A 13,471-nucleotide genomic window follows, 5' to 3' on the forward strand; every position below is an offset into this window, starting at 1 on the left:
TGATTGTTTCTACTTAGGGTTTGTTGGTCTGCTTGTATCTGTAGATTAAATGTATTTCATCAACGTTAAGAACTTTTCAGCTACTGTTTCTTCAAATGTTTTCCTTGCCTCCTTCTCCTTTCCTTTTCAGACTCCTACTTCAGGTTTGTTGATATGCTTGGTATTGCCCCACAGATCTCTGAAGATTTGTTCTTTCGTCTTCATTTTTTCTTCAAATTGTAGAATCTCTATTAATATATCTTCCAATTCATTCATTCTTTTTATTGCATCTCATATCTACTGTTGAGCCATCTAGTGAGTTTTTTACTTCTGTATTATACTTTACAACTCCAAAATTTTATTTGATTATTTTTATAGTTTGTGTTCCTTGATTGAGATTACTTATGTGCAGTCATTATCATAATTTTTTCCTTTTAACTCTGATCATGGTTTTCTATAGTTCTTCAAACATGTTTTAATAGCTGCTTTGAATTTTTTTTAATCCAATAATCAGGCCCACTCAGACTCAGTTTTTATTAAAGGACTTTTTCCCCTTAGTGTGCATCTGTTTTGATTCTTTGATGTCTCATAAATTTCTTTGAGGGCTTCCCTGATAGCTCAGCAGGACATTTTAGATAATACAGAATAGCAATTCTGGATTCCAATATTTTCCTCTGAGGGTTGCTTTTTGTTGTTGTTGCTATTATTTTTGTCTGTTTATTTTAGTAACTTTCATAGATTTTATCTTCCAAATTTGCCTACTCTGTAAATGTGGCCATTGATGTCTCTATTTTGTCTTTCATTCTTAATGTTCATGCTCTTGCCTGGTTTCCATGAGGTCTCCATCTTCATCTGCTTACCTTGGTTAGCCAGCGATCAGACAGAGGTTGTGCTTATATACCTCAAGCCTACAAGGTTTCCCTCATTTATTTATGGCCATGTATGTGGGCTGGGAGCCCATCCAAATTTCGTTAATGTTCAAGTCATCATCAGCTTTTGCTTTTCATCAGGCCTTCTTGTATCTCCCTTGCACACGTGCATGTCAGCCCTGCTGGCAGCTCCACTCCCACAAAACCTCCCTGTTGGTGGAGCCAGGTGGGGGGTGGAGTTGGCATGGGAGTATTTCTAGGCAAGAAGATTGCAGACTGTCTCTGTGTCTAACTTGACGTTCCAGCTGCTTTTCATGAATTTAAAAAGCTATCAAAATTTTTATTTGCCTTCGGTTAATTTTCACATCCCAGAAATGATTGTTTTTTGACAATTTTGTTCTGTTTTATACCTGTTTTTCAAGGAGATTTGTTGACCTCTATGTCATCCTGCTTGGAGAAGGAAATGGCAACCCACTCCAGTGTTCTTGCCTGGAGAATCCCATGGACGGAGAAGCCTGGTGGGCTGCAGTCCATGGGGTCGCACAGAGTTGGACACGACTGAAGCGACTTGGCAGCGATTTGGCAGCATGTCATCCTGCTATAGTTAGAAGTCCACTACTATTGTTATTTATTAATAAAACTTTTCTCAAAAGATTACAAAATATCCCTTTTTATAATTCCTGACAAGATCAACATCTCCTTGCTTGGCTTTTTCAAACCAAAGCATCTTACCAAAACAATATAATTTTTATTTTTAAAATACTATTTAAACATTTTATTTTTAAAAACATTCATTTAAATATATTTTGTCTAATTATACAAATTATTAATGATAATAAAAGACAAAGAATTTCTTAGGTGGTTAAACCTGCATTAACAAACTGTCCAGGCTGTTCTAAAAACTCTTCTAAGGCATGAAGTGAAAGTGTTAGTCACTTAGTCATGTCCGGCTCTTTGCTACCCCAGAGACTGTAGCTCACCAGGCTCCTCTGTCCTTGGAATTCTCCAGGCAATAATACTGGGGTGGGTAACCATTCTCTTCTCTCTTCTCCACCCAGGGATCAAACCCAGGTCTCCTACTTTGCAGCCAGATTCTTTGCCATCTGTGCCATTCAGCAAAGCATGAAAGTCCCTATTATTTAAAAAGGTGTTTTGCACAAGCATTACCATGCATTTTATCAGCATATAACCTTAAATACTAATGTAACTGTTTTTATGTGAGGAGTAAAATGTTGTAGATTACTGAAGTGTTTTTGAAGTGCCTGAGCTATTATTTTAATTTAAATTCATTTAAATTATTTTCCATTAATTTGTCCTATCAATGTATTGATAATTCTAGTGACTATATATACCGTTGGGCTTCCCTTGTGGCTCAGATTGTAAAGAATCTGCCTGCAATTCAGGAGACCTGGGTTCGATTCCTGGGTCAGGAAGATCCCCTGGAGAAGGGAATGGCAACCCACTGCAGTATTCTTGCCTGGAGAATTCCATGGATAGAGGAGACTGGCAGGCTGCAGTCCATGGGGTCGCAAAGAGTTGGACACAACTGAGCAACTAACACATCAATATATTGATAATTCTAACTGCTATATATACATAGACTTTTTACTAATTCAGACTTTTCCTATCCTTGGTTATAATTAGTTATCATATGTTTCTAAACATTTAGACACTAGTCAGTGATGTTTTAACTAGGCTGCGTAACTACATAGGAGCTTTTTATTTTTGGATATTGAAATTCGACTTTGTTGTAGGGCATTATAAAAACATAATTGAGTCATATTATGGGTGTCTAGGTGTTGTTATTCTTATCTATTTAAATATCAATAAATTAAGTAGTAATAGCCAACTAAGTGCTTATTTTATGTTAGGCATTATTTTGAATGGTTTTCTGGCATTTTTTTCATTGAAGGATCACAGTCAATCTATGAGGTACATGCTGTCATTAGTCCCAGTTATCAGATAAGGAAACAGAGATATGAAATGATTAAATGGTTTGCCTTAGCTCAATTTTTAACTACAGATCCAAAGCCTGCTCTTATCTACTTGCTATATGGAATGAGCAATAGATGTGATTCAAGTCCAGGTCTTTACTAAGCAGCATCTAATGAGCAGAGCTGCAAGGTGACACAGGACAACATCTGCTTAGAAAATGACCCGCTGAACTTTGTTTCTGTATCTCTTAGAGATGTCTTATATACTGATATGGTTATTCTTTGGAGATTTTATAAAAGTTAGGCCACAGACCTATTATAAGGAAGAGGCAAGGTCTTGTGTATGTGATGAAGCCATGATTCTTGCGAGTTTCCAGCTCCTCAAGGAGACTGAACCATGGATGGTTAAGATTTTTGGAGGACACTCTTGCATAGTGATTGTGAGTGCTTCCATCCACCATGCAGGCCAGAAAGGGAGAGCCCAGCCAAGATCTCTTCCTAGTGTCCCCCATGCTTCAAATGGGCCTCTGAAAGTGAAAGTCGCTCAGTCGTGTCTCACTCTTTGTGACCCCGTGGACTATATAGTCCATGGAATTTTCCAGGCCAGATTACTGGAGTGGGTACCTTTCCCTTCTCCAGGGGATCTTCCCAACCCCCAGGGATCAAACCCAGGTCTCTCACATTGCGGGCAGATTCTTTACCAGCTGAACCACAAGGGAAGCCCAAGAATACTGGAGTGGGTAGCCTATTCCTTCTCCAGCGGATCTTCCTGACCCAGGAATCTAACCGGGGTCTCCTGCATTGCAGGCGGATTCTTTACCAACTGAGCTGTCAGGGAAGCCCTGATATTATAACACTCTGGATCTTTTAGAGCCCTGTTGTTCTGTGTGTTTGTTACCTTTTCAGTATTCCCAGGCTTTCAGTAGAGTCTTGTTTGACTAGTCCATTCTACTTCAGCTACATGAAGCTTGGGCTCAAGTGTTTAAGTTGGAGAGTTTCCCCATGGAGTGGCCATGATAATCAAGAGCTGCCAAGTGGGGAATGCATCCTGGAGGAGTGGAGACTGCATGATCAAGCTGATTCTCTGCTTTATGAGTGTTCCATGCAGTGCTGTCCTTGGAGGTCTTGGTTTCATTTTATTAAAGAAGGTAAACGTGTCTTCACAGATTTGGTTACAGCTCTTCATTTCTTCCATTGGTTACTATACAAGTAATCCAAGAAGGATTTAGACTAAATTTAGCCTTTTAAATCCCAGCTCTATAAACAGCAATTATTTTTAGTTCAGAATAATTCTAAAATTCTTTCGCATTTCCTCTGCACATTTCCTGTACTCATTTCCCTTTATGGTCTCTGCATTTGTCCAGTTTCTCTGCACAGTTGGATTTTTCTTGCCATCCTGATTTCTGTTTAAAGATCACCTCTTCAGTAAGGCCTTCCCTTTCACCAAATCTGAATTATTACCACCAAAGTTGTATTACCTTGCTTTGTTTTATTCATAGCATTTATTATTATCTGCTGCTGCTAAGTCGCTTCAGTTGTGTCTGACTCTGTGCGACCCCATAGACGGCAGCCCACCAGGCTCCCCCGTCCCTGGGATTCTCCAGGCAAGAACACTGAAGTGGGTTGCCATTTCCTTCTCCAATGCATGAAAGTGAAAGTGAAAGTGAAGTCGCTCAGTTGTGTGCGACCCTCAGTGATCCCATGGACTGCAGCCTTCCAGGCTCCTCCGTCCATGGGATTTTCCAGGCAAGAGTACTGGAGTGGGGTGCCATTGCCTTCTCCGTATTATTATCTAGATTATCCTATTTACTTATTTGTTCTATGTGTTTACTGGCTATCTCCTGCACTGGAACGTAAGTTCCATGGGGTCAGGGACTTGGTTTATCTTAGAGTGATCTCTGTAACTATTGATAGATCCAGAACTATTCCTGGCAGGTATGTAAGTGATGATCACTAGATATGTGATGAATTAATAAACATTAATTTAAGGCTAGTAAGGGGAGCCAGAATCAAATTGGACATGAGGACTTGGTTCTAAGCATAACATATCTGGGCTGTAGTCACAGTGTCAGGTTAGAAACAGGAGTGAAAGGTAGGAGAGAGCAAGAGAATGGAGGCTCGAGCTCTGTGTGTAAATCAGAACCCTGGGCAGAGATATCTGGAAGTGGCCCCTTTAGGGAGACATACTCATACTCCAGCCTACTCGCAATGAATAACTCAGCCCTGCCCCCCCCCACACACACTCACACTCATCTCTTCACACCCAAGGTCACCCGTACACGTGGAGCTGTACCTCCTATTTATTGTGGATAGGGTGTTCACTTGTGCACAGACATAGTGGAGGATGTAAGATGTAATTCTTCCCATCAACAGCTCTGAGTTCAACTTCTCCTCGGACTGGCTGAGGAGAGAAGCCGCCAAGGGAAGAAGCCAGGCAGCCCTCAGTCCAAATCCAGCCTACGCGCTTGTTTTATTTGGCCTGCACCATATTTTAAACAAATGGTGCCAATATTTAAATTTAGGAGGTTTTACATAAAAATCTGGATTATTTATAAATAAAATAAAATAAATTATTTTATTTTACATAAAAATCTAGGTTATTTTGACAAGTGGAAAGACCTGGGAAGACCAAGTGTGCGTTCCACCTGGCACAACTGGCTGGAGCAGAGTAGCAAGCACAAGCTTGGCTGGGCACACTCTCCAGGTCCACGTGGCCCTTGTCACCTGCTGGTGCATTTAACTGCCTTTCCCTTCAGGTCACCTTCCTGGTCTTCATAGGTGGTTGTCTTAGTCTGTTTGGGCTGCTATAGCAAAATGTCACATCTTGGGATATACAACAATTCTCGAGGCTGAAGTCTGAGACCAGGTTGAGATCTCCAGCCGTCCATCATCAGGCCCTTTCCCAGCTTGCAGATTGCTCACTGTGTGCTCACATGGCAGAAGAGGACAGGCCAGCCCTCTGAAGCCTCTTTTATAAGGGCATTCATCTCATCTTGAGGGCTCTTGACCCTCACTTTCATGACCTAAGCACTTCCCAAAGGCCCTACCTCCTCCTACCATTGCACATTAGGGTTTCAACATATGAATTTGTGGGAACCAAACATTCAGATCATAACAGTATTGGAGTTTGTGGTCTCTGGCATAATGGCTAATGCACAATGTAAACAACTGATAAATTTATCAACAAAAACTGTTTTCAAGTTGGTTGAATTTATGCATAGATCACTCACCACATAGCAACCATCTCGGGATCCCCATTGCTTACCAAATGATGTCTACATCCCTAGTCTGCTAGCAGTCTGACCTGTATCTTACATCCAATCATTCTCTTATAAAGGCAGTGGAGTTCTATCTTATGGACTTGGAACTCATAGAAACAGCTCCATAAGCTTGGGAGAGACAAAAGGAGAGACATAGATAAGCAGAGAAACTAAGGGAAAGAGAGAGACAGACAAGAGCAGTACAATTTAAATTAAAGTGTTAGTTGCTCAGTTGTGTCCGACTCTTTGCCACCCCATGGATCGTAGCCCATTAGGCTTCTTTGTCCATGGGGTTTCCTAGACAAGAATACTGGAGTGGGCTGCCATTCCCTTCTCCAGAGGATATTCCCAACCTGGAGATCGAACTTGGGTCCCCTGCATTGCAGGCAGATTCTTTACCATCTGAGCCACCAGGGAAGCCTACAGTTTAAATAGTGCCAGTCATTCCCCTCTTCCACCCTCTCCTCTACCCTGTCTACTCACTGGTCATGTGCCTGGATGCAGTTAGGCCTGAAAGAATTAACATGTTGACAAATTTTATGTAAGAAAATATGTGAGGACTTCCCTGGTGGCCCCGTGGTTAAGAATATGCCTGCCAATTCAGGGGACGTGGGTTTGATCTCTAGTACAGGAAGGTTCTACATGTTGTGGGGCAACTAAGCCTGTGTGCCATAGCTACTGAAGCCTGCGAGCTCTCAAGACTGCGTTCCACAAGAGAAGCCTGCAGTGACAAGCCTGTGCACTGAGATGAAGAGTAGCCCCCACTTGCCGCAGCTAGAAAAAGCCTGCGTGCAGCAATGAAGGCTCGGTGCAATCAAAATACTCACTTAGAAAAAGAAAGAAAATACGCGAATGATTTTGATTCCCTTACCACTGACTGTTGCTGAAGCTGAAACTCCAATACTTTGGCCATCTGATGCGAAGAACTGACTCATTTGAAAAGACCCTGATGCTGGGAAAGATTGAAGGTGGGAGGAGAAGGGGATGACAGAGGATGAAATGGTTGGATGGCATCACCGACTCAATGGACATGAGTTTGAATAAACTCTGGGAGTTGGTGATGGACAGGGAGGCCTGGCATGCTGCAGTCCATGGGGTCACAAAGAGTCAAACACGACTGAGCGACTGAACTGAACTGAACCATTGACAAACAGGTGAATGAAATGCATTGTTCAAATGGTCAGACTCCTGAACTTCATGGACATCCTTGAGTTAAAGCTGAAGAATAATTATAGGCCAAAGGAAACACCAGCTAAAGAACAAGATAAAATGTATCTGCGGTTTGTATTGAATGCCGTCCTCTATCGGTAAATAATTTCTTCTCACCGACCTTTTTCTCATGTTTGCGTTATAAATTATATTTTAAAATAGGAATCAGTCTATATCTTAATTTACTAATTTAAAATTTATGTTTTAGTAATTTGAAATTTAAAATAAACTTTTATCTTAAAGGAATAGACCTGTGTATGGGTTTTAACTTTTTCAAAGTAATTCACGCCAGCAATCCTGGGCCAACTCTGATTCTTCCAGGAGCATCCGATACTTGGACAACCCTTTTTTGTACTTCATCCCTGCAAGACGAGTGAATTCATGACTCCTGTGTTAAAGAATTCTCAAAAAATCAATAGGTAAGAAATACCATCAAGATACATTGGCTTCAGTCTTATTTTAAAAGTGTAAATCTTTTTATGTGATTCTAAAAGCTAAACTAAAAAAGAAATATTCTTTGTAATAATAATAGTGGCTACCATTTATTGAATTTTTTTACTGTGTTCTAGGCATTGTTCTAAGTATTTCAGATATATTAATGCACTGGATTTCTATAACACCCCTGTGAGCTAAGTACTATTATTTTACCTGGTTTACAGAGGAGGAGGCTAATGTACAGAGGGCCTAAATAACCAAGGTCACATATCTTGTTGAGTGGTGGAACCTGGGATGGGAACCCAGGCACTCTTGCCTCCGAGCCATACTCTTCACCACTGCACTCTGCTACCTTAGCTAATGCTGTCAGCTGGGTCAAACTGGAATCATTGAGGAAAGTCAAGAGCATCAGTGCCTTGATCCTCCCTCCCTTAAGCTGCTTTAGTGGGGGCTCCTCAGCCCCTTTGGCCCCCAAGTCCCTGTCAAGCAACAGATTGGCATTAGGAAATGCTGAGATTCCAAGTGACCAGCATACTTCTTTGAAGAAAGCCTCATTTCTCTGATTGTTGGTAAATGATTTTCTACCACTCAAACAACCACGATGGAAACAGAGTTTTCTGTGTTTCACTTACTTCCCAGGAAGGTCAACTACATCACGTCGTGGCTGAGCATGGTAGGGCCAGCTGTTGGGCTGAATCTTCCTCTGAGTTACGCCACAGCAGCCTCCCAGGATGAAGGCAATGTCAGTGGACAAGGTAAAAAGAGAAGCCTGCGCGCCACGTTTCCTGTTGCAAAGATCCTGGAGCCTCTTTTGCATTTGGCTATGTCGCCCCTGCAGGCCCCAGCATTTATTAAGTCTGCTTTCATCTCTGACAGACTGGACACTGACTTGTTTGTCTAGTTTTCCAACCAACCAGCGTCCACTCATTTAGAAAGCTCTTGACTTTCCTATAGTAACACTCACCCAACCACAGAGCTGAGTGGTTTTATTTTAGAATTTATATTCTTGAAACAAGTCTTTACTGCTCAGTTAACCTTCTTTCATTTTCTTGGCTTTTGTTCTTTTTCTTCAGATTCTTCTATTGAGCGAAAAAGCTTAGAAGAACACTGAGAGTTTATGCGGCCGGCCCTGGTTTTAATGGGGCCGATATGGTGTGAGATTTCAGCTCACTGAGACTCTGACGTGGATTTTTTTCCCCTTGGAAGTAAATGTCTGCAGCAACTGATATGCTCTATGTTTAGAAGAAACACTGCAAAGACACAAATTACTAAAAATAGCCAAAAAGGGCTCTAGCTCAGTAATAGAAACAATGACATCATCAGGGCACTTCCAGGTTCTTCTCTCATGTCTCTGAGGCTCGTTCTCTTCATCTTTGATTTGAGAATAACAAGAGACCTCATAAGGTCGCTGTGAGAAATGAATGAGAGCCTTAGTGTGTGAGAAAGTATTTAAGGAAAGTATTAAGCAACTATTCATTAAATGGTCACCTTTCTTATAATTGATTGTCATTCACTAATCTGTCAATAAGTTTAATAGTCAGGGAGGTATTAAGATGAACCCTGGAAAGTTTGGTTTGGGGTTGCTGTTTTGTTTTTCATTTTAACTTGCTAAGGTCTTAAACTAAGAGAAAAACATGATCACCTCTTTAGAGCAGCTAGACTAGTGCCTGTCAGTGAGGGACACACTTTAGAGTCATTTGAGGCTCTTTCTCAACTACAGGCACTGCCACCCGCTGGAACTGCCCCTCCAGGTGATGCTGAGGTACCTGCTCCTGAAGAAGTTCTGCTCTGGATGTAACTTTTGAACCGCATTTATTTGTATTGTTTTGGTCTCCCAATAGGCCTTTGCCAGTTCTGTGCACATAACTGGACTTTAAGCTAGACTTACTTCCTAACACTGTCCAGGTCTCACCCAATAGACTGGCTAGCAAGGAGTCTAGGAGGCACCTGGAGAGGCAGCCCACTTGCGGGGAGCAGTTAGCATGAGGGGATTATCTGCTGGCAAATCACAGAGGGCCCTGCCATCCCCCGCTAGTCTCTAGGTTAAGGGCTGCACTCTCAGGCAGGGAGCAGAAGTAGAGAAGGGGTTAATTCAAATTGCTGGAAAAGCTAAAAGTAAATTTTAAAACGCTGAGCTGCACATATTCATGCTGGTATGAGAGCCTGCTTACATGCTTGCTGGGCATTTTGGTATTTACCACTTAACATCTTTTCAACTTCTGCAAGGGATTTTTCCTCCCCACTCTCCCTAATGTAAACACAGATTTCTTAGCAAGTCATTTCTCAAGCCATGTCATTTCTGGGGTTAAAAAAAAAAATGTAATAATGTGTCATGTGGATGATGTACTCATCTGGAAATATTAGTTGTCCTTTGTGAACAGATTCTGAGGTGATAGTAGTCTGTCAGCTTGGGAGCAGTGTGTAGTTTCTTTTTTTTTTTTTAATTTAAAATATTTTTTCTCTGATTGATAAAGATCTGAAAATTCATCACTGGCAGAAAAAAGTTCTGAAGAGCTCCTCTAAGGTTGTGGAGACCACCCTCCTCAGGTCCTTCTCCTCAAGCAGTTCTATTTCTTTTCAGAATTTTTTCACTTAAACTTTTAATTTTTGGTTGATAAAAATTTCCTTTTTTAAAAGAATGCAGTAAAATAACAGACTGTTATCCCAACAGTCATAAAATTAGAAAAATGTTATGTCAAAGTAACAGTTCTTTCTCTGTAATACGAGAGTTTTTTCCCTAAGGGCTTCCTGTCCAGCTAATATGAAGGCAGAGCTCCTTCAGTCAGCAACAAGACTGGTTACAGCTGCTGCAAGCCAGTCTCCTAAACTCCACTTCTGTGTGATCTTAGTAAACCCCTTTCACCTCTCTGATCCTCACATTCTTCATCTGCACCATGAGGAAGCTTAGCCATGTGACTTGTGAGGCCCACCCAACTCTTGGGTCTGTGAAATTGGGAGAATTCTAGAGAGCTGAATGGTGAGGTTGGTTTGCTACTCGCTGCATTGCTTGAGCTAATTTTCTTAATCTCTTTTAGTCTGTTACCACTTCTTTTTTAAAGTCCATAGTATCAACCCCACTCACCTAACAAGGGCACAGAGATCAAAATGGTAAGTATGTCTAATGTGCTTTGTAACCAACACAGTGCCTTGTGGAGTCATGTGAAGAGGGGATAATCAGCCTATTGAGGCATCATACCTGCTCCCTCCCACCTCAGTTCTGGCCTGACTCCTTCCCAGGCAGGTGATCAGGCACGCCTTCTCTGCCCATAGCCTATCTGACCATTGCTTATGCTGGTTCCCACCTGGAAGTGCTTCCTTCCCCATATTTCTACCTGATTCTCAACCTGCTCCATGTGATTCACTCTTTACAAAACCATGTCTGACCCCAAAAGCCCCCACTGGGGGACTTCCTCCTTTGCTATCACTGTACTTAGTCATAGAAGCATGTAATTGTCTCCTTTTCACTCTGATTTGATGGATAGTAAGTAACTTACTGAGCCAATTTTGGGGGGTATGTTGTAAAATGGCATGCACAGAAGAGTTGCTCTCTGCCCTGTAAGTGATCCAGGGCATGCTGTCAGGCTGGGGACCCGAGTAGGTGGGCTTTTTCTTTGAGTGACCATTGAAGGGCAAGAGGCTGTGCTGATCATCAGGTACTAGCCTACAAGCTACAGATTACAAAAAAAAGAAAAAGAAACTACCACGCTGCATCCAAAATGTGTAAGATAAAGAGGGGAAAAAAAATCAGAAGTGGGTTTTTGCATCCATTTCTCCCTGGACAGGTATCAGTTCAGTTCAGTTGCTCAGTCGTGTCCGACTCTTTGCGACCCCACGAATTGCAGCACGCCAGGCCTCCCTGTCCATCACCAACTCCTGGAGTTCACTCAAACTCATGTCCATCGAGTCAGTGATGCTATCCAGCCATCTCATCCTCCGTCGTCCCCTTCTCCTCCTGCCCCCAGTCCCTCCCAGCATCAGAGTCTTTTCCAGTGAGTCAACTCTTCGCATGAGGTGGCCAAAGTACTGGAGTTTCAGCTTTAGCATCATTCCTTCCAAAGAACACCCAGGACTGATCTTCAGAATGGACTGGTTGGATCTCCTTGCAGTCCAAGAGTCTTCTCCAACACCACAGTTCAAAAGCATCAATTCTTCAGCACTCAGCTTTCTTCACAGTCCAACTCTCACATCCATACATGACCACTGGAAAAACCATAGCCTTGACTAGATGGACCTTTGTTGGCAAAGTAATGTCTCTGCTTTTCAATATGCTATCTAGGTTGGTCATAACTTTTCTTCCAAGGAGTAAGCATCTTTTAATTTCATGGCTGCAGTCACCATCTGCAGTAATTTTGGAGCCCAGAAAAATAAAGTCTGACACTGTTTCCACTGTTTCCCCATCTATTTGCCATGAAATGAAGGGACCAGATGCCATGATCTTCGTTTTCTGAATGTTGAGCTTTAAGCCAACTTTTTCACTCTCCACTTTGACTTTCATCAAGAGGCTTTTTAGTCCCTCTTCACTTTCTGCCATAAGGGTGGTGTCATCTGCATATCTGAGGTTATTGATATTTCTCCCGGCAATCTTGATTCCAACTTGTGCTTCTTCCAGCCCAGCGTTTCTCATGATGTACTCTACATAGAAGTTAAATAAGCAGGGTGACAATATACAGCCTTGATGTACTCCTTTTCCTATTTGGAACCAGTCTGTTGTTCCATGTCCAGTTCTAACTGTTGCTTCCTGACCTGCATACAGGTTTCTCAAGAGGCAGGTCAGGTGCTCTGGTATTCCCATCTCTTTCAGAATTTTCCACAGTTTAAGTTTTTCTTAATACTCTCAGTGTATTAGGAAATGGAGATCTGCATTGTCAAAACTAGCTTTTACATAATTCAGAGAGCTGATACTCCAGTGAGTTGGAGTTTTGGGGGGATTGAAATTTAAGAATATGCAGATATTTGCTTGGGCAGATACTTACTGAGCTCCTCTTATGTGCTGAGCCCTAGGCTAGGTGACAGGGTAGCAAATGGAGAGCCTTGACTCGGCTCATACGAATGCCCAGTCCACTGGGGAAGATAAACAAGAGGAAGACACAGGGATGATAGGATGCGTGCTGTGGCAGAGGTGTGGAAAGCAAGCATCAGGAAGATTCACAGAAAAAGAATATGAGTAGAGTTGTGAAAAACTTACGATTTAGCCAGGTCAAGAATGGAGGAAAGAAAGACCTTGAAGATACATGTGGGGAAGTGGTAAAGAGAGACCTGGCAAGCAGGACTGGGGCCAGGTCTGGAGGAGCCTTTATTGACACACTGATGATTTGTATTTGGCCTGAAAACCACAAAGAGCTGCTGAGGGAATTCAAGTAGAGCAGTTAAAGTAATCACATTTGTATTTTAAAAAGAACTTGTATTTTTAAAATGACTAATCACACATACACTTTGTCAGATTTTTCACCAGCAGGTACTGGCCCACAGACTTCAGAAGAATCAAGAGTGCGGAAAGGGCTAGGAATATGTCAAGGATGGTCTTTGATTTTTGCCTAACACCTTTCAAAGCAAAACCTGCCAGTATCCTGAAAAGTTTGAGTTCTGGCTTACTGTGTTACTGGGGGCAAGTCACTGCACCTCTCTGAGCCTCTGCTTCCTAACATATTAAATGGAAAGAAGGGTATTAGATCAAGTAAAACCAGTTTATTGGTTAATGACCAGTATTTTTTATGAAACAGAATATGTCAAAGAAAAGCAGTCCCTGTGTTTCCTTTACAGTCACAATACTATCAGACTCACAGCA

At 41.9% G+C, this 13,471-nt stretch overlaps 1 protein-coding gene across 4 annotated transcripts in view; it reads left to right on the forward strand.

Annotated features, from left to right (window-relative positions):
* ATG10 (autophagy related 10) overlaps window positions 1–10,022 on the forward strand; it is a 259,329-nt gene extending 249,307 nt beyond the window's left edge. For all 4 annotated transcript variants that reach the window (XM_055563110.1, XM_055563119.1, XM_055563126.1 and 1 more), the window contains exons 6-8: window positions 7,573–7,670; window positions 8,326–8,441; window positions 8,760–10,022. In XM_055563110.1, coding sequence (XP_055419085.1) covers window positions 7,573–7,670; window positions 8,326–8,441; window positions 8,760–8,797 — 252 coding nt within the window. In that variant the 3' untranslated portion in view covers window positions 8,798–10,022. The remainder of the gene's footprint in view (window positions 1–7,572; window positions 7,671–8,325; window positions 8,442–8,759) is intronic.
* Window positions 10,023–13,471: the final 3,449 nt, after the last annotated feature.

This window comes from Bubalus kerabau, chromosome 1 (genome assembly GCF_029407905.1).
Source record: "Bubalus kerabau isolate K-KA32 ecotype Philippines breed swamp buffalo chromosome 1, PCC_UOA_SB_1v2, whole genome shotgun sequence".
NCBI classification, from domain to species: domain Eukaryota; kingdom Metazoa; phylum Chordata; class Mammalia; order Artiodactyla; family Bovidae; genus Bubalus; species Bubalus kerabau.